This window comes from Labeo rohita, chromosome 5 (genome assembly GCF_022985175.1).
Source record: "Labeo rohita strain BAU-BD-2019 chromosome 5, IGBB_LRoh.1.0, whole genome shotgun sequence".
In the NCBI taxonomy this organism is placed as follows: Eukaryota; Metazoa; Chordata; class Actinopteri; order Cypriniformes; family Cyprinidae; genus Labeo; species Labeo rohita.
Genome location: NC_066873.1, coordinates 33,768,229 through 33,795,440, shown reverse-complemented (window position 1 = coordinate 33,795,440; position 27,212 = coordinate 33,768,229). Strand labels below are relative to the sequence as shown.

General features: G+C 37.5%; 3 protein-coding genes across 3 annotated transcripts; all 3 read right to left on the bottom strand.

Moving 5' to 3' along the window:
• Nucleotides 1–1,743: 1,743 nt before the first annotated feature.
• Nucleotides 1,744–8,868, bottom strand: amer1 (APC membrane recruitment protein 1). The gene is made up of 2 exons (XM_051110906.1): nucleotides 8,741–8,868; nucleotides 1,744–6,094 (listed from the first exon to the last, which is right to left on the bottom strand). Exon 2 carries the CDS (start codon nucleotides 5,987–5,989, stop codon nucleotides 3,122–3,124), a length of 2,868 nt encoding a protein of 955 aa, XP_050966863.1. The 5' UTR covers nucleotides 5,990–6,094; nucleotides 8,741–8,868; the 3' UTR covers nucleotides 1,744–3,121.
• Nucleotides 8,869–10,171: 1,303 nt separating this feature from the next.
• Nucleotides 10,172–14,468, bottom strand: asb12a (ankyrin repeat and SOCS box-containing 12a). Its single transcript, XM_051111241.1, has 4 exons — nucleotides 14,370–14,468; nucleotides 13,557–13,752; nucleotides 12,905–13,477; nucleotides 10,172–11,093 (listed from the first exon to the last, which is right to left on the bottom strand). Exons 2-4 carry the CDS (start codon nucleotides 13,744–13,746, stop codon nucleotides 10,939–10,941), a joined length of 918 nt encoding a protein of 305 aa, XP_050967198.1. The 5' UTR covers nucleotides 13,747–13,752; nucleotides 14,370–14,468; the 3' UTR covers nucleotides 10,172–10,938.
• A 1,219-nt stretch (nucleotides 14,469–15,687) lies between these two features.
• On the bottom strand, nucleotides 15,688–26,901 carry mtmr8 (myotubularin related protein 8). The gene is made up of 14 exons (XM_051110873.1): nucleotides 26,744–26,901; nucleotides 25,008–25,130; nucleotides 24,712–24,874; nucleotides 23,936–24,093; nucleotides 22,724–22,852; nucleotides 21,481–21,615; nucleotides 20,900–21,032; nucleotides 20,678–20,787; nucleotides 20,454–20,579; nucleotides 18,327–18,376; nucleotides 17,823–18,023; nucleotides 17,509–17,637; nucleotides 17,153–17,279; nucleotides 15,688–17,064 (listed from the first exon to the last, which is right to left on the bottom strand). Exons 1-14 carry the CDS (start codon nucleotides 26,765–26,767, stop codon nucleotides 16,786–16,788), a joined length of 1,887 nt encoding a protein of 628 aa, XP_050966830.1. The 5' UTR covers nucleotides 26,768–26,901; the 3' UTR covers nucleotides 15,688–16,785.
• Nucleotides 26,902–27,212: the final 311 nt, after the last annotated feature.

Sequence of the window (27,212 nt, the reverse complement as noted above, 5' to 3'; positions counted from 1 at the left end):
CCAGGATTTCCAGGGCAAGAATCTTGACAACATTTGTGTTTGTTCTTATCATTTCTGGTCAGGTAGGTGAAATATTAGGCTAATATCTTAATTAATACTGCTAGCATGTATCTTTACCACCTATTAATTTTAGCTTGTCAAAATATTGCACCCCTTTCTTCTTATTAAGTCCTTCTCTATGTGATTTAGCAGCCTCCACACATTTTTTCTGAGGTTTAGACATAAGCGTAAGCGTAATTTATAAGCATAAATTAGCAAAGCAACATATTCAGTAGTACATTAACCGTCTAATCCATGCTGTTGTTTATATCCGAGTATCGCCAATATGGCCGTGCATCTGGGTAAATGACCAAATCATGATGTAAGTGCAAACCTTTTAATAAAATATCTTTTAACAGTTTTTAAATATTAAGATTTTTATAAAGGTTCTTTCATGAATCTAAGTCGCTTTGTGTAAAAGCAAATACTAAATAAATGTAAATGCGTTAATCTGGTCAATTTTGTACAGAATAAACTGAGTGACAGGGTAAAATGGAAGACATTAACAAACTTGGTTGAGAGGTTTTGAACACAGTGTGCAAATACACTAACTTTTGATGATGTATACATAGCAAGGCCCGCAGACGGATAAATTTAAGATTAATTTAACATTCAGATTGTTTAGATATAATTAAGCGCTCTTTATTTACCTTTTTCATGAGTGGAAATGATGAGCGCCGCCATTATGGATTCTAACTTCCGTTAGGATGCTTTGTGTTCGGTTCTCCATAGAAATCCATGTTAAAATTGGATAAAAGATCGACTGAATAAATTAAACTGAAACTTTTTAAATATGTGCGCAGGCTCAAGCTGTGCGTTGACTAGAAACACCAGAGAATGTTAATGTAAAGCATCTTTCCGTTATGAGGCGGACGGAAGGAAAAAAGTAGATGTTTGATAGTGTCAAATAATTATTAAAACTATTTACTATGACATCAGCACAAAGTGTTTCCTTTAGATTCAAAACATACCGGTTAGACACAACCTAACCAGTAGAGGGAGCCAAAACTTGCTGTGATGCTCAAGTGATCGCTGATTCATTCTCTTGTATTTATAATGCACATACTGACACGTATAGAAAAAACAGAAAAGTGAGAGGGGAGGCTGGGAAAGACAATATGACACATCAATTGCTGTCAGTCACGAATTGCCTACATTTATTTTGTTTCCCTCAGCTCATAACGGTAAGACGTGCACGACAGCTTCAACCAGTTTCCATGACAACTGGAGCCTCCTTGACTTTAGAACAGAGACCACCTGTCAATCAAATACAGCATCAGCACTGCTAATCAGGCGATGGTTAATATCTCAGAAAATAAGGCACCAATGCTGTTTCACCTATAAGTGCAATACATTTGCCCAATTACTGTTTCTCTACACAAGCAAATTACACACATGATGAGTTCTCACACAGATTGGGTAAAGTTATAACTTTCCATTCCTCATTTTTGTAATTACAACTGATATTAGTCTTAATAGGTCAAAAAGAGTTCAATTTACCAGATTTGATTCCAACACTAGTACAAAAAAGAAAACCCAAATATGTATTTCCCTCCATTTAAGCATGCTCAAAACTATTTGAGAGTTTACTGATACTGCATGCAACAAGGCAAATAAGGATATAAAGCTATACTACTAACAAATCAACTGCTATAGCAAACTACAGCACTTCGGATGGTACTAAAAACATTCACAAACTTGTAGTGATGTCTCAAGGGTTTATTTCCAGTCATTTTTGATTCCTGTGTGGAGAGAGATTGTGTCAAGGGTGTAATGTGGTGGACATGTTTAAACCTTTTGAAAATGACAACATTGAGGCTAATGAATGTCAAGTTTTATGAAGATGTTCTAACATTCTTAGTCTGTGTATGTACATCCTTGTGTATTAAAATACAAAACAGAAAAAATGATTTTGGTTTTCTGACTAAAAAAAAATGGGGTATGGACAATCATTTTCTATCTCACAAATGTACCAAATGCATGAAAAATGAACAAAACATTAATTATAGAACAGCACTAGATTCATCTGCAGGGAAACACAAAGGCTGATTCATTCTTAAGAGCTGAACATAAGCACTGGTTAAAAATGGTAAGTGCATTAAGCTGACTTTGGCATTCTGATGAGGGTAGATGATCGTGACTGTAGTACAACAGCACAGAACAATCACATAACGTCATTAAAGGCTTTACTGACATTCTGTCACAAATGATTCAAGATAGTACCCTTTGATTATCAACTATATTTACTGAAGACTTCAGGCCAGATCTGACTTGAATGTATGCAGAGAATACTCAAATATGCAGATACCCATACAGTTAATACAATACATTATGTAATCCCAAACAATCACATACTGTTTAGCAGCAAAAAAGGAAATAAACCAGATTCTACTCTCGGATCCGTAAGTCTTCAGTAAACAATGTACAGAAGTGTATAAGGGATGTTGGCCAAAATGCCACTGATTTAGGCATTTGTACTATGAATGTAGCGTGTGCTATGCCAAAAATTACCATATAAAACAAATGTGTGACTAGCTAAACAAGACGTTTAAAACGTTCCAAGATGTAAACATTAAAACCTTGAAACACACAGCATATTTTCAAATTCAAAAAAAGTGTTCTATTAAAAAAGTAAGAACAAAGTTCTAAGATGATATTGGTTTCAATGTGCTAATGAAGGTTTTCATTCTTATGCTAAAATAAGTCATTTATAGCATTGTGGTCTTGTATGTACTTAAAACATATTCAAAACATCCAAACAAAATGGATCAATTTCAATAGCAACACCTGGCTACATAAATGCGAAGCAATATGGCATCTATATATATAGACAGCACCTGCTGAGTAATGCTGTAACAAATACAGGTACAAATACACGTCCTCTTAAACTCACAGAAACTAAAACATAGCTCAAAAAACTACACAGTACGTCACAAAAGAATACAATAGCTTATCCGGCAGTAACAGCAACTACAGTGTGTGTAAGTGTGATACAATTCAAGAGTGTCAGTAAACATCCAGCATCGTCTTTGGTGACGAGACTTGTCTATTTGTATTATTGAGAGAAACACGTTGTTTATAATTAGGGTGGTGCAGGAGTGAAGCCACCCTCGAGTTCCCCCCTCCGGTTCTTCATTGGAATTTCTCGATGGTCCGCCAACTGCTCAGAGCGAAGATGGGGCACACCCTGAGTGACCCCGACAGGTCGATTCTTCCACTGCACGCCTGTAGGGGGGTAACTACAGGGATAGAGCGCATCACCTCCGCCCAATAAAATCTCCCCGTCACCGTCGGCTCTAGCGGCACTGAGGAGGTTACGATTGCGGCAGTTGTTCTTTAGGGGGAGGTGTGAAGGTCTTACAGTTGATTGGCCCACATGTGGCATCTTCGGTTCTTGCTGAGAAGAGCTGGAGGAGTCAAAACCCCGCCCATAGTCCCGCCTCCAACTATCAACGGTAACCCTGCAGGGTTGTCGCGGTAATGCTATATCGCTACAATCAGCAGTCCTACGCTGCGAAAACGCAGCCCCCTTTGAGTCATAAGTGGTGATGGATGTGTAAATCTCACTTGTCTGAAACTCCAGACTGTCCGTGTCAAGAGAGCGACTGCGACGGTTTAGTGCTAATGGGGCGGGGACAGGAGGACAAGGTCGACCCAAGCTAAGGTGGCGAGGAAGGCTCGCAATGCCCCAAGCGTTACTCAGCAATAGACTTTGTTCGTAGGCATCGAAAGTACGTTGGTCACACTCAGCAAAGGCATCTTGCTGAAGATAACACCCATCATCCTCGAAGGGTTCGTAAGGAGACGCTAACTCTTCCTCCTCTTCAACAAGCTCAGTCTGCTGCTCACATTCACCCTCATTCTCCATGTCGACCACATCAAATGTGACAATGGCGGGCAGGGCACTCAAACTCGGCCCGAAAGGAGAACTTGACTCTGAGCCATCAAGACTCTCAGTTGAGTTGCGGTAAAGCCGGGTGTTCTTTGTGAAATCTACAAGCGCTTGGGAGAAACAGACCATCAGCTCTTCTTGGGATTGGCTGCAGGCTCTGGTGGGTAGTATCAGGCTCTGATCCTCAGATTGAGGCTGGCGCCTGGTTGTCTCTGTGACTTGCAGACTAAACCCAGAATCGGCATGGGGTCCAAACAATGGCGTCCCCTGGACCTGCCCCCTGCTGAGAGGCACTGGCTCTTTTAAAGCTTGGGATCTCGGTGGTGACTGGGGATAGCACTGACTGATAACTTCTTCCAAAACCATTTTACCGTTGCCTGCGGGAAGGCTCGAATCCTCGTAGAAGCAGTCGGCATGGAACAGATGCTGATCTTTGGATGGGCTTCTGAGATTCTGGAGCTCACAGCACAGAAGGGCATGCTGGATCTTGCTCAGACGCTCCTCCTCCGTCTCCATGGTTCCTGTCTCTAAGGCAGAGGATGCCAAGGCATACAGAGGGTTTGCTTGACTCTTATCACCCTGCAGGGCTGCACCAACAAATGGGTGGCCATCCTTGGGAGGAAGAGCAGGGCTGAGTAGACGATCGTCAGGCTCAAAAAGTTCATAAAGGGCATCACCACTATAACTGTCCCGTGGAAGCCTTTCCTGGTGTGGACGTTCTCTACTCTCCTCTTCCATACCTGGTGTAGTGGAGTCATAGTATCCCTCATCACTGTTGGGAACCGACTCTTGCCGATCGCTCTGCGGGCTTAGGAGGTCAACGGGAGTGAGGGCCGTTTCTGTAATTCCCAATGGGCTGCTGGTGGAGGTGGCACGGATGGAGCTGATTTGCTGATCGGGAGTGAGAGAAGGGCTATCCGAGCCTCCGTCTGAGGGGACGTAGCAGACTTCATTACTAGTTTCAGATTCCCACAAGCTCTGCAAGTAATCTGCGTCTATCTCATCGGGCGTGGCCATCTCTTCCCCTCCACCTTGATACGTGACAAAACACGAGCTTCGCTTTCCTGCATTTCGGCTGCCTCTCTCAGCGGACACTGAGCTCTCGGCGACACTGACATCATCTTGGTCTGCGATGATATCTCCGCAACCTGTCAGCGAATCAAAGCTTTTCAGTGATGAAACATCACCGAAGACTAAGTTTTCAGAAGAGCAGGATACAGCAGGAGGCTCCCCGTCGGGAACACCCACATTCTGCTCAGCCAAACGGTCTAGTTCTGACTCGGCACTCAAGGGTTGATGATATGTCGTCAGTCCTTCCCGTCTCGCGTTTTGCTTCTCCTCTCCCTTGTTCTCTTCTTCTTTTGCTCTCTTCCACTTATCCACCTCCACTCTGCTCCTCCTTTTCTCAGGCACTAGCGTTACATCTTTCGTACATTCAGTGGCAGCCAATGGCAGTTCACATTCACTGCCTGCGGTTTGATTAGGCACATCTGGCACCAACTCATCGCCCTGACTGTCGCCATTGTTATCGCTACGGTCACTGACGCTCGACAGGGCACCAGGCACTGTTTCGGCATGGAAGTTTGAAGACATTTCAAGTGCCTCGCGTTTTTCTAGTTCAACATTTTTGTTTTTCCTGTGTCTCCTAATGCTGCTGAAAAGACCTCGGAGACCTCTGCGCTGTCGTGGTAGAGACTGAGACTTCCCATGACCCTCCTGTGATTTCTGAGGGTCACTGGAGGTGCAAAACTCAAAGTCCCCTGAGGCCGCTTCACTGCTTCCTCTGCCCAAATCTTCCCAGCATGCTCTGCTCACCCCATCATATGTTTGGCTCTTCGTAACACCTGTTTTTGATGACCCCTTTCTTTGACTTCTGCCACGGCCACCGAAAAAGCTAGGCAGAACACAGATGCTCTTCCGACCACCAAAAAACCTGAAGGCCGTCTTCCGTGTTTTCACAGACGGGGGGGACTGAGGTTGAGTGGTGTCATGGGAAACGGAGTCTGACTGTGGACCCCCTATTGCACCAACAACCTCACTTCCTGTGGCGGTCTCCATGGTGACACAGATGACTGTGGCTAATGGAGCATGTCTGTAGTAATTACTCCACCCTGAGAGGCAGGCTGGAATGGATAGGGACTGTGTTTATCAGACATGTTATACCTGTGAGAGAAACAGAAATTAAGACACATCATTAGAAACAGTCAAAATAAGAAAAAACAGGACTAGGTAAATATTTATTAAGAAACATTTATAATAATTTATTCAGTCACTGAAAGTTGTATCTGTACATCTATGTTTGAGATGCCCATTTGCACAGCTCTTTCTGGGTTCGTCCTGGGTGCAAAAATAAAACTCTGACTTCTGAGCTGTGAAGTTACAGCAAACATTCCTTATTGGGATATGGTTTAACATACCTACTGAGAAATTCATTCATACATGTTATTGACAATGCATACTATATACAGGCAAGGAAAAGAGCTCAGAAACTGAAGACAATATGCAGTTTTGTGTTTTCTTGTCATAAAACAGTTACCATGCTTTAACGCACTCAGTCTTGCTGCTCAAAGCATATTAGAACGTTCCAGCTGATTTAAGCCAGTAACACTTGTTACCAAAATTTAGTTTAAGTTGCTGAACTGTTTTAGTATTGTCGAATTCGAGCGAAAATGCAGGCTGTCTTGGTTTGATGTAAGCATTTTTATATTGGAAACATTTTCTAAACAGGCACTGCCAAACTGGTTTAATCAAAAATTGTCCCTGTGAAAGATTAAGTCTGCGTCAAAGCTCCATACAAAGAAACAAGTAAAACCAAACCAATTTCAAAATTAACTACTATATTTGGTAAATAAAAATATTTAAAGGGTCTATTACATGGGTGTCCAAACTCAGTCCCGGGCTGCATTCGAAAACTGGAAAATGCTGCCTTCGGTGGACAAATTTTAAGGTCAAAAGGTATCAAGGCACATTTGAATACAATGATAGCTTCACTTCCAGCCTACTGAGATACCTTCATCTGATTTTTGGAGGCAACATAGATGTATCCTTCGCTGCCTTTCCTTTGTTATCCCACAATCCTGTGCGTTCCATTCCATGATGGTTGAGCAAAAAAATAAAGATGGCATCTGAAAGTTGCATTTGGTGGTCAGTGTGTTAATGTATATTTTTGGCCAACTTTTTGCACTTATGATATTATTTATAACAAGACATTAGTATTATTGTAATTAAATATTCACTTAAGCATGACCAAAGCTCATTCTATGTTGTTGTAGATCATTAAATTGTTATGCTGCCTCAGGAGGATGTCCGAAATCAGTTTCACGAGGTGCCTTCGTGCCCAACCCCTACCTGCGAAACCATTGCCGGATAAGGCAGCGAGGCAACAAGTCAGCTGCCTAGGTTTTCACATGCAGCCCTGAGTTCCAAATTGCCTCAACACATTTGCCTGCAAGTTTCTAGTATGACTAGTAAGACTTTAATTAGCTTGTTCAGGTGTGTTTCAATGGGGCTGGACAAGTGATAAAACACATTGGTACGGATAGCCTAGTGTGCAAGTGCGCCGACTTACAGTGCCGTTGCACTACGGGCGTCCCGAGTTCGAATCCTGGCTCGAGGACCTTTCCTGATCCTGCCCCCCTCTCGCTGTCCCCCCCACAATTATATTTGTAAAACAACACCATATGTGTGTCCCTGGACCACAAAACTAATCATAAGTAGCCTGGGTATATTTGTAGCAATAGCAAACAATACATTGTACGGGTCAAAATTATCGACTTTTCTTTTATGCCAAAAAACATTAGGTTATTATTAAGTAAAGATAATGTTCCATGAAGATTTTGTGTAAATTCCCTACTGTAAATATATCAAAACTTTTTGATTAGTAAAAACCATTGCTAAGAACTTCATTTTGACAACTTTAAAGACAATTTTCTCAATATGTAGGTTTTTGCACCCTCAGATTCCAGATTTTCAAAAGTTGTATCATGGCCAATTATTGTTATATTCCAACAAACCATACATCAATGGAAAGCTTATTTATTTAGCTTTCAGACAATGTATAAATCTCAATTTAAAAAAAAAAAAAAAAAAAAAAAAAAAAACACACCCTCATGACTGCTTTTGTGGTCCAGGATCACATATCATATCTTATGTGTTACTTTAGAGCAATTAAACATTATTTGCACTGTTGTTTCCCCAGTGGTTACAACAAGAATAAAATGTACTATCATGCAGTTCGTCACGGGCTAGGAGATGAGTAAATTACATTTTGCTCATTTAGGTGGAAATAATTCGAATAAAATGCGTTAAGACAGGCTAACCTACAAGCTACAACAATACGAAAACGAAATGGATGAAATTAAAGGGTTGCAACCTTAATGAGTCTTGTAATGCAACACATAACGTGAGTGAAGTTATGCTGGGTTCAACCTACAATCAAAACAAAAGCTGACTGCAGCCAACGGGCCTGAACACTCACTGTATGTACATCATTAACAAAGGAGAAACACATACAGATAGCATACAGTCCAAAGAACTACACCCCTTAGACCAATCTCAATAATTATTGCACTGCAAATGATATTAGCACCAAAAAGAACTTCAGCTATCAAACGACTGCACACAGTGTCCCCAGCTGGACACCATCACTGCGAATGAACGCGCTAGCCCAGACGCTAACCAGCTCGCAACCGCTTCACTGAAATACAGATAACCTTCACACGCAAACAGCTGTTTCTGCTTGTACACTCACGTGCATTCACAGTCAAAGAGGGAATAATACACAGAGATTGAAACATTAGCGATACTCGCCTTATTTTTCCATCTTTTCCGCCCGGGCGTGCAGTGATGTGCTCTGTCCTCGCGTAGCGCTGCAGGAGCTCACCGCTGTGATTCACTTTGTTCATTGAGCGCTGCTGGAGCGGCTGGCGGCGTTTCCGTGCTCTGTGCATTTTGGGAAGTGTAGTGCAACCGTATGTCTACCTAAATGTACTGTCCTGGCATGCACTATAAAAAGCCAGTCGTAGGGGAAAAAAGGAGAGTAGTAAAAGTAAAAGTAATAATAATATCTGCAAATTAGTGAGGGGAAAAAATACAGTTTCTCTAAATGTGTTTAGGGTTTGTCAAATTTAATGTGTTAACTTAAGTTAGTCTTTGCCACTGAAATAAAACTACTTGAACTGTATTTGTTGAGAAAATTAGAACAATATCCGCTTTTCCTTTAACACAGAAGTAAGCCTATGGGTGAGACTTCCACTGCAGTAAACACGGTTTGCACTACAAACCAGTGTTTTCATAATCAAGATAATGCATTAAAATAAGTTTGCAATATCCAAGCAGCAAAATGAGCTATTTTGTACAACTAAACATAACTAGAGGCGGATGAGACTGGAAGTCTGACCCATAAAAGTTACAAATGGCCGTGCCCGTTCTTACAAAAACCAGGGTACAAAAATCTAAATATTGTCGGCGCCAATAGACTCGTGGTTAGCGCGCTGACAAATAGCGCACTTGCGCTGCGGGCGTCCCGAGTTCGAATCACAACTCACTGACCTTTCACGATCCTGCCCCCTTTTCTCTCTCCCACTTAGCTTCCTGTCTTGCCTACACTGTCCTGTCTAAATAAAGGTATAAAAATGCCAAAAAAAAATTGCATTTAAAGTTGTCCAAATGAAGTTCTTAGCAATGCATATTACTAATCAAAAATTACGTTTTGATATATTTACAGTAAGAAATTTACAAAATATCTTAATGGAACATGATCTTTACTTAATATCCTAATGATTTTTGGCATAAATAAAAAATAAATAATTTTGACCCATACAATGTATTTTCAGCTAAGAAAGGCATGGGTGGGGGATCCTTGGTATCAAAAAGTTTAAGTTTAAACAGTGTTATTGTTAAAACTAAAACTTTATTTAAATAAATTACATGGAAAAACATACCAAAACTGAAATAAAAACAAAACTAAAAAGTTAAAATTAAAACTGAAAATAAATGCTAAAATATTCAAAATATGAATTCATACTATAACAGCATATAAAAACACTAAAATGACACTGGTCTAGTCTGTATTCAGTAAGGTTTTGTGTCTCAGCTCCTTTCAGGTAAATGTTAACACTTTGAGTTTTCCCACATCAGTGCAATAATCCTATTTTATGAAGTGGGAAAAAAATCTCTCTACGGAAACTCACCACAAATTACCCCATAAATGTAAATATAGAAGAAACAACACAAATAAACATTCTGATGTTCAGCAGTTCAATTTTATGAACACATTAACAGGCCAGATGTATAATTATGTTTTTAAAATACACCTGTACTGCATATCCCATTTAGCACATTCTCAAGCAAGATTCTTTAATACCTGTGCTATAAATCTCTCTGAGGACACGTTCTGGAACTGATGTTCTTTTGAAGTCTTTAACCTGACAGAAACAGAATGACCTCCATTACATGCTACCTGCACAATGGAAGTTATACGGCATCTGTTGGAAGAGTCCATCTGCTCTAAACAAGGGATTCATTGCTACAAGTACATCACAATGGATTTTATACATCATATTAAGATTTATAAGCTAGTTACCAACATTTTTACATCCTTCATCAAGCTGTTACTGATTAACAAAACACTAATGCTTCAGTAAAAATCACTGCTCAATTTAGTATGAGAAAAAATAAACTCCAGATGATCTTGAAAAGGCAGAACAGACTGTATGACAATGCATAGTTCAAGAGCATTTACAACAACACTTCTGGTAATATCACACTGTCTAATTTGAAGGACATTAAAGAAAATTAATTTATGAGGATGTTCACATTTAACACACTTTATATATGTAAACGAGGGTTGTTAGCAGTGTATCTATCAGTCCATCTGTGCGAGTGCATACGACTAAATCCACATCATTAGTCTTGATCTTCTGTCTGTACGGTCTACCTGTCCCGTCTGGGTGTGAATGGATGAGTCTGTCCTTTAGTAAAGGCACAGTGGAGTGTACTCTGTTTTGTCAGTAAACCAGTGCACTGTTCATAGGCTTGTGTTTGAGATAGTCGATGAGCCTGGGTGGAATCTCCAGAGAGTCCAAACAATGAATCTTGTTCACCTGTATCAGGTGTTTGCGAATGGCCAATCTACACTGGGATGCAAGAGTCTTTGGAGACCCTGTGAAAAAGGCAGAATAAAAAAGGTCATTTAACAATTTCATGACAATCAGTATTAATTTATTATTATTTATATGTGACCCTGGACCTTAAGTAGCAAGTGTATATTTGTAGCAATAGCCAAAAGTACACTGTATGAGTTAAAATTATTGATTTTTCCTTTTAGGCCAAAAATCATTAGGATATTGAGTAAAGATCATGTTTCACGAAGATATTTAGTAAATTTTCTACCGTATATATATATACTTAATTTTTGATGAGTAATATGCATTGCTAAGGACTTCATTTGGACAACTATAAAGGCGATTTTCTCTATATTTAGATTTTTTTTTGCACCCTCAGATTTTCAAATAGTTGTATCTTGGCCAAATATTGTCTTAACAAACCATACATCAATGGAAAGCTGTATAAATGATGTATAAATCTCAATTAAATCTCAAAGAAAGAACTGGTTTTGTGGGTAAGGGTCACATATACTAATATAATATTCATTATTCAATATTCATAATATTTAATTTTAGTTAAGTAATTAGTTGAGTAATTTTGTGCTTTTGTCATTTTATTAGTTTCTGGGGTTTTTTATTTTTTTTTTTTATTCAGCTTTAATTCATTTTCATTTCAGTTTAAGTAATTTTAGTACTTAAATATACTTATTTCAGTTAGTTGCCAAGGCAAAATTTCTACTTTTTGTTTATGTTTAACATTTATTTTTTCATTGTATATTTATATTTTATTATTTTATTTTCAGATTTTTTTTTTTATTTAAAAAAAAATAGCTTGTTTCCACAACAAAATAAAAATATTAGGGATGCGTGATATTAAATTTTTGCCGATATTAAAAAAAAAAATTGCCAATAGCTAATGCCGATACCAATACCAATATATATTTCTTTTTGTTTGAAACAACACTAAATCTCTCATGTGCAAACAATTATTAACAATTTTTTTTTTTTCATGTTGGTTAGTTATGAGCGAAAACTTTTAAACATTTTTTTTTTTTTTTTTTTAAATAAAACTACATTGAACGCTTTGAAAATAACTATAATAACATCAATCTCTGTTGTGTTTTTTTTCTTTTCAGGCAAATGCAGTTGAAACCTTAACATTTTATTTGTGGATTTGATATAAATAGATGGTCTAAAGCAAAAGAGCTGTAAAATTGCTGATTTTTTTTTTTTTTAAATGACATTAACAAATAAATCTGTATACATTTATTATATTTACAAGTTAGATATTTACAGAAAGCTATAGCTTCTGACCTTTAAATCAAAACAGACTTGTGTTTTTTCTCAATTATTGCTTTATTTATTCAGAAACACAAGTATCTTATGTTATTTGTGTATTTTACTTTAATTTTATTACAAGTAGGCCAACAGTACCGATGCCGATGCCAATGTTTACATTTAAGTTTAAGTTTACATCTTTAATCGGTCGATTACAATATTGTTCCGATAATATTATGCATCCCTAAAAAAATGTCTCTAAATCCTGACTTTTTCCTCACAATTTTGGATTGTGAGACATGCTCTCAAAATTGCAAGGTATAAAGTCAGATTTGTAAAATATTAACTCACAATGTGAGAAAAAAAAAAAAGATACCTTTTTTCATCAGAACTGTGAGTTTATATTTTGGATTTCTGGGTTTATGTGTCACAATTCTGAGCTTATACTTTGCAATTTTGACTTTGGAATTTTTCTCTGAATTGTGAGGAACAAAAAAAATAAAAATAAAAATCACCTTTTTCATTTTTTTTCCCCATCAAGACCAATCAAAAAAAAAAAAAAAAAAAGCTACAATACTGCTTCTCTTACCTCGCTCTTTCAGCAACAGCTCAACAGCTTCATTCTGTTTGGTGCTCTTCTCTATAATGAGGGTCGGCAGGTAGACGTTTGCCCCAAAGTCAATGAGCAGCTGAATGTATTCGACTCCACAGCCGTGTCTCAAACACAATTCTAGGACCGTCTTCTGCTGCGTGGCCCTGCCGATCACCTTCTCTTCCGGACTGTTATAGTTCGGATCTGCCCCATATAACAGCAAGATTTTGAAACAATCCAGGTGTCCATATATGGCTGACAGGTAAAGCGGCCCGCTGCACACAGCAACCCCTGAGGCCCACAGCGTCACCTTTGACCTGGCATTGACCTCCGCCCCGTGCTGTAGCAGCTGGCGGAGGATCTCCGGGTCGCCCTCTCGAGCGGCGGTGAGAACGGGTGAGCTGTTGTTCAGGTGACTTCCATTCGGATTAGCTCCGGCACGGAGCAGCGCGAGCACACAGCTCAAGTAACGCCCGCACACAGCGGTGAAAAGAGGGGTTTGGGCTTTAACATCAAGGGGGTCTACCTCTGCCCCATGGGCTAGGAGCAACTGCAGGCACCTCAGGTGACCTACAGGGAAAAAAACTGCTGCGTTGTGGTCGTGGTGGACAACAAACTCAGAGAGTGCATGGAAGGGTGACGCACGTACCTTTGGATGCAGCCATGCGTAACGGGGTACCTGGGATCCCCCAACCGCTCTGCTGATTAATGCACTTCCTGTAGCGTTCTTGTGACAGTAGCTCGGCCAGCAGGATATGGTCATTGTCAGCCACGGCTCGATTCAGCTCCAGATTCTCAACAGCTGATTCATCCTCCTCCACTGGCCGCAGCTGGAGCATAGAGAACTGCAGAGAAAAAAAAAAAAAGTTTATGCATATGAGTGCCCCTGCATGCAAATTAGTGGGACAATGCCCAAAAATGCCGTCTGAACAGCATTCACTTAATAATTACTTGAAGTGTTGCACTTTCAGTTACTTTTGCATAACAACAAACCTTTATATTGAGATATTATTGAGTAAATTATGATTATATTACACTAATATCTTTGACAGCGTTTAGGCAAGCTTTAAAACATTGGAACGCTTTGTCATGATGAACTTTATTTACGTTATCTCCATTAGCTTTAACCACTAACGTTACTAGCAACATACACGGTCAGTTAGCCGGCTAGCAAACGGCAAACCTTATAAACACAAGCAGAACTAGATGTTTAAATACTTTTATATGCGAATACATTCAGCTATGAGTAATACTGATCCCATCCAGAAGGAAATTAATTCCCCGTCTGTAGGAGCTCGATGGATTTAACTCCAGTAATTGTAAATAACGCGAGTTTGACTCGCTCTCTCTGACCCGCTGTCAAACAAACACGCATCATTAAGGTATAAACTACTACTACTACACACACAACATGAGCATTTAGTAGATATTTTAAGTGTGTTTTCGTCTCAAGGACACTCACCGAGCTAATAATATGCCAAACACTGACGAGCCGTAAACAGCGGAAGCTGCTCGGTGGGCGGCCAGAGGGGGCGCTGTGCCCGCACACACCGCCACTGGGGTTCAGTCATACCTGTTTTGCATGAGGGGGTTTAGCCATAGATATATACAGTCAAACCAAAATGTATTCAGACACTTTAAGCATTTTTCACATTATCACAGTTTATACGGTATAGTTTAGGAAATGGTTATAAAATATGGCAAGAACTCGGAGTTTTAAAAACTGTGTCAAAACAAATTAATCTTGATAATCACAAATGGATTGCAGTCAAACCGAAATTTATTCAGACACCTTCAAAGTTTCTCACATTATCAGAGTTTATGCTAGCTTATGCTACAGTTTAGAAACTCAAGAGTTAAACTGTGTAAGAACAATTCAATTTTGATAAAGTTAGATAACTTTGATAGAAAGGTATGTAACAAAACATGGATAAATCAAAGTGTGAAATAAAATTTTTGGTCCCAAATTTATCAGTTTTCTACTGTATGAAATTTTTTTTGGGGTATAATATGTGAACCTTGACCACAAAACCAGTCTTAAGTAGCACTGGTATATTTGTAGCAGTAGGCAAAAATACATTGTATGGGTCAAAATGATAGATTTTTCTTTTATAACAAAAATCATTAGGATATTTGATCATGGTCTGTGCAGATATTTTGTAAATTTCTTACAGTAAATATCTCAAAACTTAATTATGCATTGCTAAGAACCACATTTGGACAACAGCCATTTTCTCAATATTTTTTTTTTTCTGCACCCTCAGGTTTCAGATTTTCAAATAGTTGCATCTCAGCAAAATATTCACTTTTGAATCACTGGGAAGCTTATTTATTCAGCTTTCAGATGATGTATAAATCTCAGGTTCAAAAAATTGACCCTTATGACTGGTCCAGGGTCATAATTTACTTTATTTTGGTATCCTCACTTACATAAATGAACTAAAATGTCCTGCACCCACTAGTAAAAAAAATATAAAAAATTATATATGGTGTCTGAATAATTTTTGGTTTGACGTTGTCCACAAACATAATGGAAATGGTACAATCGCATAACACAACTCACTTTTTTTCCCTAGAACTGGGGAATAATTTTTCTTCTGAATGGGATCAGTATTACTCTCAGTTGAGTTTATTCGCACATAAAACCTTTTACAAATCTAGTTCTACTTGTATTTATGAGGTTTATCTTGTTTTTTAGCCGGCTAACTGACTGTGTATGCTTGCTAGTTGTCATTTAAGCTAATGCAGATGAAGTTAAAGATGACATAACTCACTTTTTTACTACAATCTATATTTATTTAAAGAAAACATCCATCCAAATTTAATGGTGTACAAAAGAGGTACAAAACAGTGCAATGATCAAAATAAGCGTGTATAAAATGAGCTGACATGATTATTACACAGAGCAAAACTCTTCTCAGTTAAAAAAAAACAATATGTAATGTGACCATTTTCAGTGGTATCCCTCCTCAAAATTCCCTTTTGGCTATTGCTGTAAATTTAATCAATAGAATTTTTTATTTTCTGATTGAATCAAAAAATAATAATGTAAACAAATGCTTCTTAATAAAGGAAGCATTTTTTAAACATCGGTTGCATTTCACATAACAATAAAAACTTGTCTGGAGCTCCATAGCAGCCAGGGTTCAAGAAGCTGTCAAAACTTTTCCACATCCATTAGCAATAAACATCCGGTAGACATTATTAAAAACAATATTGCTTTGCGAAACTATATGCAACTCAAAAGACTTGTCTGAAAGGATATAAAATTCCTCAAATATTTTATGTGCATCAAATTATTTTTTTGCCATTAGAGCAATGTGGCATCCTATTGCAATCAATCAGCAGTGTTTCAGCAGTATGCGTGTTGTTCACATGTTCACACTGTATTGTGTTTCACCACAAAAATAATACTAAGCCCTTAATGGAAAAAACTAATCATGAATTGATCCATTTTTAACAATGTGTTCCCTTTATCAACCTGAATTTCACATCAGCTGATGTGTCTGAATAAATCAGTTTGAGTTTTTTTTTGAAATGTACAACATATGGCACAGAAGGTGTTACTAAAAGAAAGACATTAAAAACAGTCTACTGTACAAAAAAAGGGCAAAATTGATCAGAACGGCTTCAATCCTCATGGTCTGAAGGCCAACAAACACTGAAGACAAAAACATATAGAACAGATATAACACGGCCACCCAGTGCTCAAAAAATCTAATAAACAACAATATCACAGACTAGTGTGTGGCAGAACATTTAGTTTTTTTTGTATTACACAGCTTCAGTTGTGGTAACAGTACTGTAATCTTTTCAATAATCCGCACATTTGTTCTTGGGGGTCTCAGTCAAAATGTCCGTTCTGTTACTATGGAGACTCAAGAGGATTCTTGTACCTCCTCTTTGGAATGTTCTGTTTCCACAGAAACAGTTTTGTCCTTAGAGGAGGTCAGATCGTGTTCGGGGGCTGCTGGCTCCGCCTCTTCTTTCTCGTTGCACTTTTTAACTCCTGGACCCACCTCCTCTGCGTCTCCATTAATCAAAGGAGCGCAGCTTCCATTTGATTGGACGACAGGAGCAGAGGGACTGTCCTGTTCCACAGGTGTGTTGATTGGTCCAGACGGATCAGAGAGAACTCCGTCTGCAACAGCCAGCTGCTGTAAATGGGGAAGAGAGAGACAACGTCATGTCAATCAAACACCTCGCCACCCTTATAAAAACTACAGCTCCCACAAACCCACTTACTCGCTGTAATTCAGTCATGGTTCTCTCTCCTTCTACCTGCTTCTGTGTCAGGGACAGCAGCTGGTCTAAAACAGATTGTTTTGGGTGCATGCCTCTGTCATAGTGGTTATACATCCCACACCAGAACCTTGGAAACACATACACAAATACAAATGTGTTCCAAAAAACTATTCAATAAACATCAGGCAAAGCTATTATGGTCTATGCGGTCTATGGAGGGTCAGAAAGCTTTCGGATTTCTTCAAAAATATCTTAATTTGTGTTCTGAAGATGAACAAAGGTCTTGCAGGTTTGGAACAACATGAGGGTGAGTAATTAATGACAGAATTTTATTTTCAGAGTGAACTATCCCTTACTTGAAGTGCAGGGGTAAAGTGCTGGGTCTGAGAACGGTGCACTGTACTGAACGCCGGTACAAGGGGTTTCGATACAGTTCCTGGTTCTTCAGAAGATGTGGCCACAATGAAAACGTCTTTTCATGCAACCTATGAAAATCCCACATGGAACAGTAAGTTTTAAAAACATTCAAGGCTTGGAATCAAGCATGTATGTTTGATTTCACTTTTAATAAAGAATATTTGCTTTTCATTTTGAAGCATACACATTTAATGCCGACTGCACCATTTTTATGATAAATACATGTTTGTGTGTATGTGCATTATTTCCTCACCTCATTTCCAGCCTCTCTTTCTGGCAGTTGCCGATGAAGTTTCCATACTGGCAAGCATAGACTTGATTGTGTATTTCTATTAGGTAACGTTCATTAAACTCAAACACGGAGGGGAATTGTTCTGACAGCTGCCACACGCATTCCAGGAACTGGGTGAAGACCGGAGACACTTCTTTTGGGTCAGTGTCCAGATGGCCACACCTATAGCACACGTATACAAATGAACACGTCACAAAAACTGACTTGGAATTGACAATAATGGAGTACAATTAAAGGATTATTATTAATGAAGTTAGCCATTTTATAGTATACAAACAGTAACTGTAATGTTTTAGCAATACTGTGTTTATATTTTAATATTTCAAACAATAATATTATTATTCAAATATGTAACCTTTTTAATACTATTGATATTTAATATTTATATATTTGCAGTTATTACAAGCTGTGAAGCGTACACATTACAAAAGTGAAAGTTGTTTTTTTTTTTTTTTTTTTTTTTACCTGTGACTGAATTTATGACCAAAAGAGATCCATTCCTTTTCTATTAAAACCTGTTAAAGAAAATGCAATATAAATGCATTAAATTGATCAAAAGTGACAGAAAAGACTTATATATTGTTAAATAAGTTTTCTATATCAAATAAATGCTGTTTGTTTGAACATTCTATTCAAAGAATCCTGAAAAGAATGATCAGTTTCCACAAAAATATTAAGTAGCACAATTTTTTAACACTGATAATAATAAGAAATGTTCTTAAAGTAGTAGTTCACTTCCAGAAGAAAAATTTACTCAGCCTTTTTTTCTTCAGTCGTAAAGAAATTATGTTTTTTGAGGAAAACATTTCAGGATTTCTCTTCATATAGTTCATATGGTGCGCGAGTTTGAACTTCCAAAATGCAGTTGCAATGCAGCTTCAAAGGGTTCTAAATGATCCCAGCCAAGGAAGAAGGGTCTTATCTAGCAAAACGACTGGTCATTTTCTAAAAAAAAAAAAAATTACAATTTAAATACTTTACACTTAAACACTTAACCTTAAATGGTCGTTTTGACAGTTTGGTAGGTCGAAAACTCCCATCTAATTTTTTTCTCCAACTTCAAAATCGTCCTACATCACTGTTTTACCTTTTTTGTAAAGGGCGTTTGATCTTCTTTGCATGTTCACTTTGTAAACACTGGGTCGGTACTTCTGCAGCGATGTAGGACAATTTTGAAGTTGAAGGAGAAATTGAGATGTTTTTCAGCCTACCCTAACTTTACTGAACTGGAATACACAGAGTTCATGCAGAGCTAGACAAGACGAGCATTTGAGGTTAAAAAGTACATAAATAGTCAATTTATTTTCAAAAATGACTGGTCATTTCTCCAGATAAAACCATTATTCCTTGGCTGAGATCATTTAGAGCCCTTAGAAGCTGCACTGAAACTTCAAACTCAGGTGCACCATTGAAGTCCACTATATGGAGAGAAATCCTGAAATGTTTTCCTCAAAAACCATAATTCATGACTGAATAAAGAAAGATATGAACATCTTGGATGACAAGGGGGTGAGTAAATTATTTGTACATTTTTGTTCTGGAAGTGAACTTCTCCTTTATAGCACCAAATCAGCATATTACAATGATTTCTGAAGAATCATCATGACACTGAACACTGTAATGGATGCTGAAAATTCAGCTTTGCCATTACATAAATTGCATAAAAAAAATAAGGGAAAATATAATAAAGGGATAGTTCACCCAAAAATGACACAAATTAAAGGTGCAGTGTGTAATATTTAGGAGAATTTATTGGCAGAAATGCAATATAACATACAAAACTGTTTTCAGAGGTGTGTAAAGACCTTACATAAGCCGTTATGATTTTATAACCTTAGAACGAGCAATTTACATCTACATACACCGCGGGTCCCCTTACATGGAAGTCGCCATTTAGTGCCGCCATGTTTCTATAGTAGCCCTAAACGGACAAACTTCTACAGAGCGTGTTTCGTCAGTACGTTGTTCTACCGGCATCGTGATCCCTTCGCACCCCCTCCTCCCTTTCCCCTCCCGCAAGCCACCGCATCCCAATGCCGTGTTCGGAAAGAAAGTTGTGTTCCGTAGCTTCTGTATGCGTTTCGAAAGGGCGGGGTGAGCGGGGGACTTAGCCGTTGGTTGAAATTCGAATCCTCACTGCTAGATGCCACTAAAAATTACACACTGCACCTTTAAGGTATTTTTGTTGAAATGCGAGAGCAACGACTATAAAAAAATAACAACTTTATTCAACCATTATTCTCTTCCTTGTTATTTCCCCGCCGCCATTCACCAGAGTACCATGGCACAAAAAGTATTCTTGTAACTTTATAAAATTCAGGTTGAACCGCAGATATTTTTTGATGTCCTTACTACCTTTCAGGACCTTCAATGTGGTAGTTGCGTTGCCGTCTATGCAGAGTCAGAAAGCTCTTGGATTTCATCAAAATTATCTTAATTTGTGTTCTGAAGACAAACAAAGGTCTTAAGGGTTTGGAACGACATGAGGAGAAGCCATGACCTGCCCAACAGTGTGATATAAATATAAGTGTGCACTTTAAGTTCACATGCATCCTGTGTTGAGGGAGAAGTTATAGGTTACTGGGTCATTACCATGAGGCCTTTAATGGTTCTGTAGTAAGGGTCCAGCAGTATACAAGCCAAAGAGCACACCTGAGCCGTTCTGTCCCAACCATCAGAACAATGTACTAACACACTCGCCCTCTCTTCACTGACAGCCTAGAACACAAACAAAAATACTGAGTTTATAATTTTTGACATTCTTGAAATACTTGTTTTGGTGTCTCTCTATGCAGTAATATTATGGAGGTCGGTACCTTGGCGAGGAACACGCCTGCATCCATCACAGATTTGATGTGCCTCAGCCAGCCTGAATTCTCCAGACCTGTCAGATAGTCACTCATAGAAGGGGACTTCATAGTGCACACTAAAAGAACAAAGGTACAACCAAGCATAATTTTATCTACTACTGATTTAAAAGGTACAACCTAATCAGCTCATGCATATACCAGTACTAATAGAAAAGTGCATTCTCTCACCCTCCAGCAATTTTTGTAGGCTGTTTCTCATGACGTGGATGTTTTCAATTCCTTGAAACTGGAACCTTATATTGGAGTAGTTGTCCTCATTCTCATAGCCTTTACCAGCTGCGCGGTTCGCCATTGCGTTCAACTGACAAAGACAAAGACAAAGACATGTACAAATGTATGCACACCTAGCTGCACACAGAGGGTCAGGTCAAGGTTTATGGTCTCCTAAATAATAGGGAAAGGAATGAATTGTTTCTCCAGTTATACTGGTGAAACATGAGATAGGCAACAGTAAATAGAACAGCATACTCAATATTTGCAATAGATACAAAAATAAAATGCATTGTATAACCTCACTCTGAAAACACTAGAATTTAAGGGCTAACTAGTTAGATTCATTAATTATTACTGCACTGCATAAAATAGATGAGTAGTTGGGGTCAGAGGGTGAAAGATTACACATTCTCTTATGTGTCACTTACATTTACACCAGAGCAGCTGGGATTGAAAGTTTAAAGATAAACATTTACAAGATCCATTCTGGACCTGCCCTCTTATGTATATAGAAAGGTTAAGGTTAAAGGTCACACCTTAGGCCGTGTGTCCACTACATATATGAAAGGGCAGTTGGGGTTCGCTTGGCTGATGGCCTGAAGCATCTGCTCGTCTTCCACACAGCGAGAGGTCAAACCCGACAAAGGTTGACTGCAGCGACAGATCGCAGCCTGCAAGACAGTAACACAAAATGTAATGAAAAGATAATGATGTTGTTAGTGGCACAACGTTTTGCCATTCATGTTTAAACCAACTGGTGCATTTGTATGTCCCCAAACTGTACAAAATGTAAAAATACAATTAATAGTATGACTAAACGAAACTAGTAAGCCATTTTGCTGCATATTATCTAGGTTTCATCTAGTTTTAAATTTGACTACTTTTATTCAATATTTTCCTGTCCGGAACAAAATATGGTAATTAGCTTTTCTCTCAACTCTGCTGGCTATCTTTGAATATTTTGACTTTTTTTTGCTGTGTAAATAATGCACAAATCTGTACATAAATCTTCTGTTCCAGATTCATACACAATATTATTTATTTTAATGCATGTATGCATGTATGCATGTATGTACCAGGAGCACCTTAAAAAACCACAACAAATTTCTTGTGTGTTTGCGCACACCTGATGAATAAAGCTAATTCGGATTCGAATTCTATTTTGGAATTCTGTTATATGTGAAGAGTACATACAGTGCTGCTTTAGAATCTGACCAAATGTGGCCCTGGACCACAAAACCAGTCTTTAGTAGCAAAGATTTATTTGTAGCAATAGCCAAAAATGCATTTTATGGGTCAATATTTTTCTTTTAAGCCAAAAATCATTACGATATTAATTAAAGATCATGTTCCATGAAGATATTTTGTACATTTTCTACCTTAAATATATCATAACTTAATTTTTGAATAGTAATATGCATTGCTAAGAACTTCATTTGGACAACTTTAAAGCCAATTTTTGCACCCTCAGATTCCAGAATTTTCAAATAATTGTATCTCGGCCAAATATCCTATCCTAACAAACCATACATCAATGGAAAGCTTATTTATTCAGATTTCAGATGATGTATGAATCTCAATTTCAAACAACTGACCCTTATGATTGGTTTTGTGGTCCAGGGTCACAAAGGCAGTATAATTATTATGTCTACTGTTTGAAACATCCTACATGTTATTAGTTTTGCTTATGATGCCTTAAGATGCTGTCTAGGTAGAGTCCTCACTTGGTTGTGGAACAGAGCCATTATGTGTATTTATGACGTGCATGTGCTTTTATACCTTACTGTCTTTGTGATAGTAAGACAGAGCAGGCAATCGTCCTCGGCTCCTAAACTTGGCACTGCCTGTTACCGTAGCAACACTGGCATTTTTAGGGAGTCCTAGGACAGATGGATAAGTGCTACAGATCTGTGTGAATGAGAGACAGAGGGATACATTGAAAGATCCATGAGACAGAAAAAAAATATATAAAAATGTGAATTATAATTGTAACAATGTATAAACCATTAATTAAATAAAGTTTAATTATAAACGTTCATCAGATTATTACATGAGTAAGTACATGATACAGTAGAACAGTAATACTGTGATATATATTTAGCATTATTGAGTTTAACACAACAAAAGTAACATGAGCTACGTAATAAGATTACTTTATTCAAAGTAATGCATTACTTTTAAATTTACAAGAAAACATCTGGGTTACTTTTTTTTAAATGAGTAACGCAAGCTTTCCCATTTATGCACTAATACTTCTCCTGTCCCTGTGTTGAGAGAAATTGGGAGTGAGGTGGGGAGGCAGAGGTGCTTCTTTCAGCCTAAGGCTTACTCATTTCATTTTTGATGTGAAAGGGTCTTTACAGTTGCCAAATATATAGTTTTTTTGTTTTTTGTTATTAAAAATAAATAAGCAAGCCCAGCTCAAGTGACAAAAACTAACCCAAAGTAACATAATGAATTACTTTTCATAAAAAGTAACTAAGGCAATTAGCTACTTTTATGCAGTAATTTTAATGATTGTTACAATTAAAGTTTTTTGATTGTTTACTGATTGTTACAAGTAAAGTTTTCTATTTCAATATATTTTATTATTCTAATATGCTGATGTTTTGCTCAAGAAACATTTCTTATTATCAATGTTGAAAACAGTTGTGCTGCTTAATATTTTTGTGGAAACATTTTTTCAGGATTCTTTGATAAAAGGGAAGGTTTTTTTTTAAATACAGTACAATTTTTTGTAATAATATAAATGCATTTACTGTCACTTTTAATCAAATTATTGCAGTCTTGCTAAATGCAATTATTAATTTCTTTAAATAAAAACATAATTTACCCTAAACTTCTGAAAGTGTTCGGTTCAAAATATTTGTACCTAAAATATATTAATCATTGTGGTCAGCAGCTGATTAAAAACAGCTAGGCTGGTTATTGTGAAATGGTCCTAAACAGGAAGCACGAATACTAGGTTGTCGAGTAACAGGAAGATGCTACCTCATAGTTCTTGTTGAGGTCGCTGATTTCCCAGTATTCATTAGAGAGACCCATCCTGCTGAAGTCATTTGCCACATTGATAAATTCCCAACCCTGTCTCCTTTCTTCCTCGTTTTGATGTGGATTATAGAGAAAGGCATACAGCTCCTCCTCTTTGACTGAAATGATACAAAAGCACAGTAAGACTGAGAGCAAACAGGTGTGCGGTCGAGTCAGTCTGCAAGACAAATAAACATAATCTGGAAGATTACTGGACTAAACATCCAATAAGAATAAACTGGAATAAAAAAGGAAACCAAAGTGTTGCTTGCCCAATACTGCACTGTCACTTTGTTCAATAATCATACCAGCGTTTATATTTTTAATTAGAAATAATTTTAGGTCACTGAAATAACCTTGAAATTAAATAAAGTATAAATATTAGATTAGATAAATCATACATGTTCCTTTGGCAATTAACTGAAATAAAATTTAACTTGAATACAAGAATTACTAAAACAAAATAACTGAAATAAAAATGAATTACAGCTAAATAGAAATATAAATCTAAAGCACCTAAATAAAATCACCAAAACTAAAATTAAAACAAAAACTGACAATACATAGCACTGTAACAGTATATAAATAATACTGAATTAATACTATCATGTACATGTGTTTTTCTGCCTTTCATACTCAAACATTGTTTTTTCTGTTGGTAATCTAATGCAAACAAAAATGAAATCTCCTAAATCCTAAACATAATCATAAATCCTCTGTGTGCGTATGGTGTGCACCTGGTTGAGACAGGCGCAGAAGTGACTGATAGACATCCTGACAATCTCTCTCTCTTTGGAACAGCAGATGAAGCAGCTGGAAGGTTTTACAGCGGATCAGCAGCGGACAACCGGATGCACTTAATGGAAGCTTCTCTACCGACGTGATGTGATGATGCAGCACCTTCAAACACATGAGATTGATACATCCACTGTTATCAGACTTATCTAAATGTGCATTTCTAAAAAAAAAAAATCCAAACAAAACAGATAAGTGAAAGACCATTACATATTCTGCTCCCAATAGCCTACATTACCCATGTTTCGTTGCGTGTGTCATTGGTTTGCTCCACATAGATAAGATGAGTAGCGGTCAAGTAAAGAGTGCCCAGGACTGATGTCTTTTCAGGATACCTGTTCAGTAGTTTCACATACTCCACCTGCAAAAAAATAAATAAGTAAAAAGCATTAGTGCAGAAATAGCCAGCAACCACAGGGGTTAATGACATAATCAAGTCATGGTTTTGGATGTGCCCCTCAGGGAACAGAACCCATCATCCAGCCTGTGTTTAACACAATAGAGAGGAAATCCTACAGAACCTCTTAAGACTACTGTCAGCACATCCTGTTCCTCCATCTCTTGTCATTTTGGTTACTGAGTAACAAGCAATGAAACACCACAAGATGCCAATTCAGCACTAAGTAATATTTTCTCTCGAGTCAAAGTTTAATGTATTCTGCTCGTTATACTTGATATACTAGATGAGAGCTAATCTTTTCAGTAAATGATTACAACAATCCCTTCAGGTCCTTAGGACAGCAAAAGCAAGCTAACGTTCTCTATAAAATGAAGATGAAATCGTTCTTGCATGACATGAAACTCAAGGTAAGCCACAGTAGCTCCAACTTAGATTGTATCGGATTTTGATCATGATTCAAATCTATAATTCTCTATTAACAGCCAGAGTAGATATAACCAAAGGTGTCAGCTCCTAATATAGAGACTTCCTGTAGTACTGCTGATTCAACATGTGACATCCTTCGAGCTGGCCCCTTCATGCCCATCCAAAAAGACCAAAAGCTGCAGCATTCATCCTTTTATACTGTTTACAACGATCATATGATCATATAATGTTATGCAACAAAAGCGTCCCAGAACTGCACATTTTTAAAGCCCCTCTGTCTAGTTCAGGTGTTGGGAGTCTCTTCTAATATAATGTTAATCAAGTGTGTTAAATAAGATCATCTAAAACAGGCATAATGCAAATATAATGTGTTACAGCCCTTGTCATATTTTAGCTCAGGTATTTTCAAATTTGCATCCAATAAAAACTTCAAATTTGGGGTATGTGGAAAACTTTACAGAACCAAAAAAAAAAGTAAATTAAAATAAAACATTAAATAAATAATAAAAATGTAACATATTATATTTAAGTAAAGAAAGTAAAACCAACCAACAAATAAATAAATACAGTACTACTGTACACAGTAGTAAAATGAGTAAAAAAAAAAAAAAATATATATATATATATATATATATATATATATATATATATATATATATATATATATGTTCACTGTTTAAAATGGGTCTTTATAAACCATATAAGAAACTATATAGACGTCTTCTATATTTTAGGATGGGGTCCCTTTGCACAAGGACCATATTTAGGGGTTTGTGACATCTGAAAGGCAAAGATAATGATAGATGATAGATGATTTTCCTAACCTGCAGGTTCAGGTTACATCTAAATTTTGGAAGAAATACTCCTCCACATGCAGTAATGAAGTGAGAACTGAACACTCCTTCAAGTTCATTCACATATTACATGTTACATTTCGTAACCAACATTAAAATGCACTGGAAGGACTCAACAGCAGACTAAGTAAAACCTAACAACTCTGTGTTCTGTTGACGAACCCATTTAAACGCTTCCTTCGGTATGTTTTTACATCTAAGTTATCAAGAGTTTAGAGTATTGAGTCTGACACGAGACATAAAAACACGAGAGCTGCCAACTTTACACGAGCACACCTGTTGATTCTAACTTACCTTTGGCGTTATAATGTGCTCCATATTTTCAGTGGTTTATGTGGTTTATCATTCAACTGTTCGCGTTAAAATTTCGAGGTTTATGTGTTTAGCGGTTATCATGTTTGTTTCAGGAACTCGTATTATCGCTGCGTTCCTCCCTGACATGAGGAGGACTACAATCATGTCAGCTGACGGGAGAAGATATCGCGATAATTCGAAGCGCCATGTGATTTCAGTCGCCCACTTGTTGTTTGGGTCTTCAGCAGTTCTTCGCTGATGGATGCTGTTATAATTTAACCCACTACGGTCCATATATCAACAATAGCATATCAATTCAAAATAAATAATACAAATTTCCTTAGTAACACAATGTTAAAGGTAAAAGTTAGAATAAAAGTATACCTAACTTTCCTCTCTACATTTAAAATACAAGTAGCCTATACATAAAACGTGAAAATACAAGGCAGACATTAAAGTTGGCATTTTG

What these genes read in the sequence shown, in the direction of transcription:
- mtmr8 (XM_051110873.1), bottom strand. Translation starts at nt 26,767, where the DNA reads ATGGAGCACATTATAACGCCAAAG. An exon ending in ACCTCAACAAGAACTATGAG is followed by an intron (nt 22,853 to 23,935) that starts GTAGCATCTTCC and finishes TCATTCACACAG; the next exon opens with ATCTGTAGCACTTATCCATC. An exon ending in ACTTTACCCCTGCACTTCAA is followed by an intron (nt 17,280 to 17,508) that starts GTAAGGGATAGT and finishes TGTGTTTCCAAG; the next exon opens with GTTCTGGTGTGGGATGTATA.
- asb12a (XM_051111241.1), bottom strand. Translation starts at nt 13,746, where the DNA reads ATGCTCCAGCTGCGGCCAGTGGAGGAGGATGAATCAGCTGTTGAGAAT. An exon ending in ACGCATGGCTGCATCCAAAG is followed by an intron (nt 13,478 to 13,556) that starts GTACGTGCGTCA and finishes TTTTCCCTGTAG; the next exon opens with GTCACCTGAGGTGCCTGCAG. An exon ending in GCTGTTGCTGAAAGAGCGAG is followed by an intron (nt 11,094 to 12,904) that starts GTAAGAGAAGCA and finishes CCTTTTTCACAG; the next exon opens with GGTCTCCAAAGACTCTTGCA.
- amer1 (XM_051110906.1), bottom strand. Translation starts at nt 5,989, where the DNA reads ATGGAGACCGCCACAGGAAGTGAGGTTGTTGGTGCAATAGGGGGTCCA.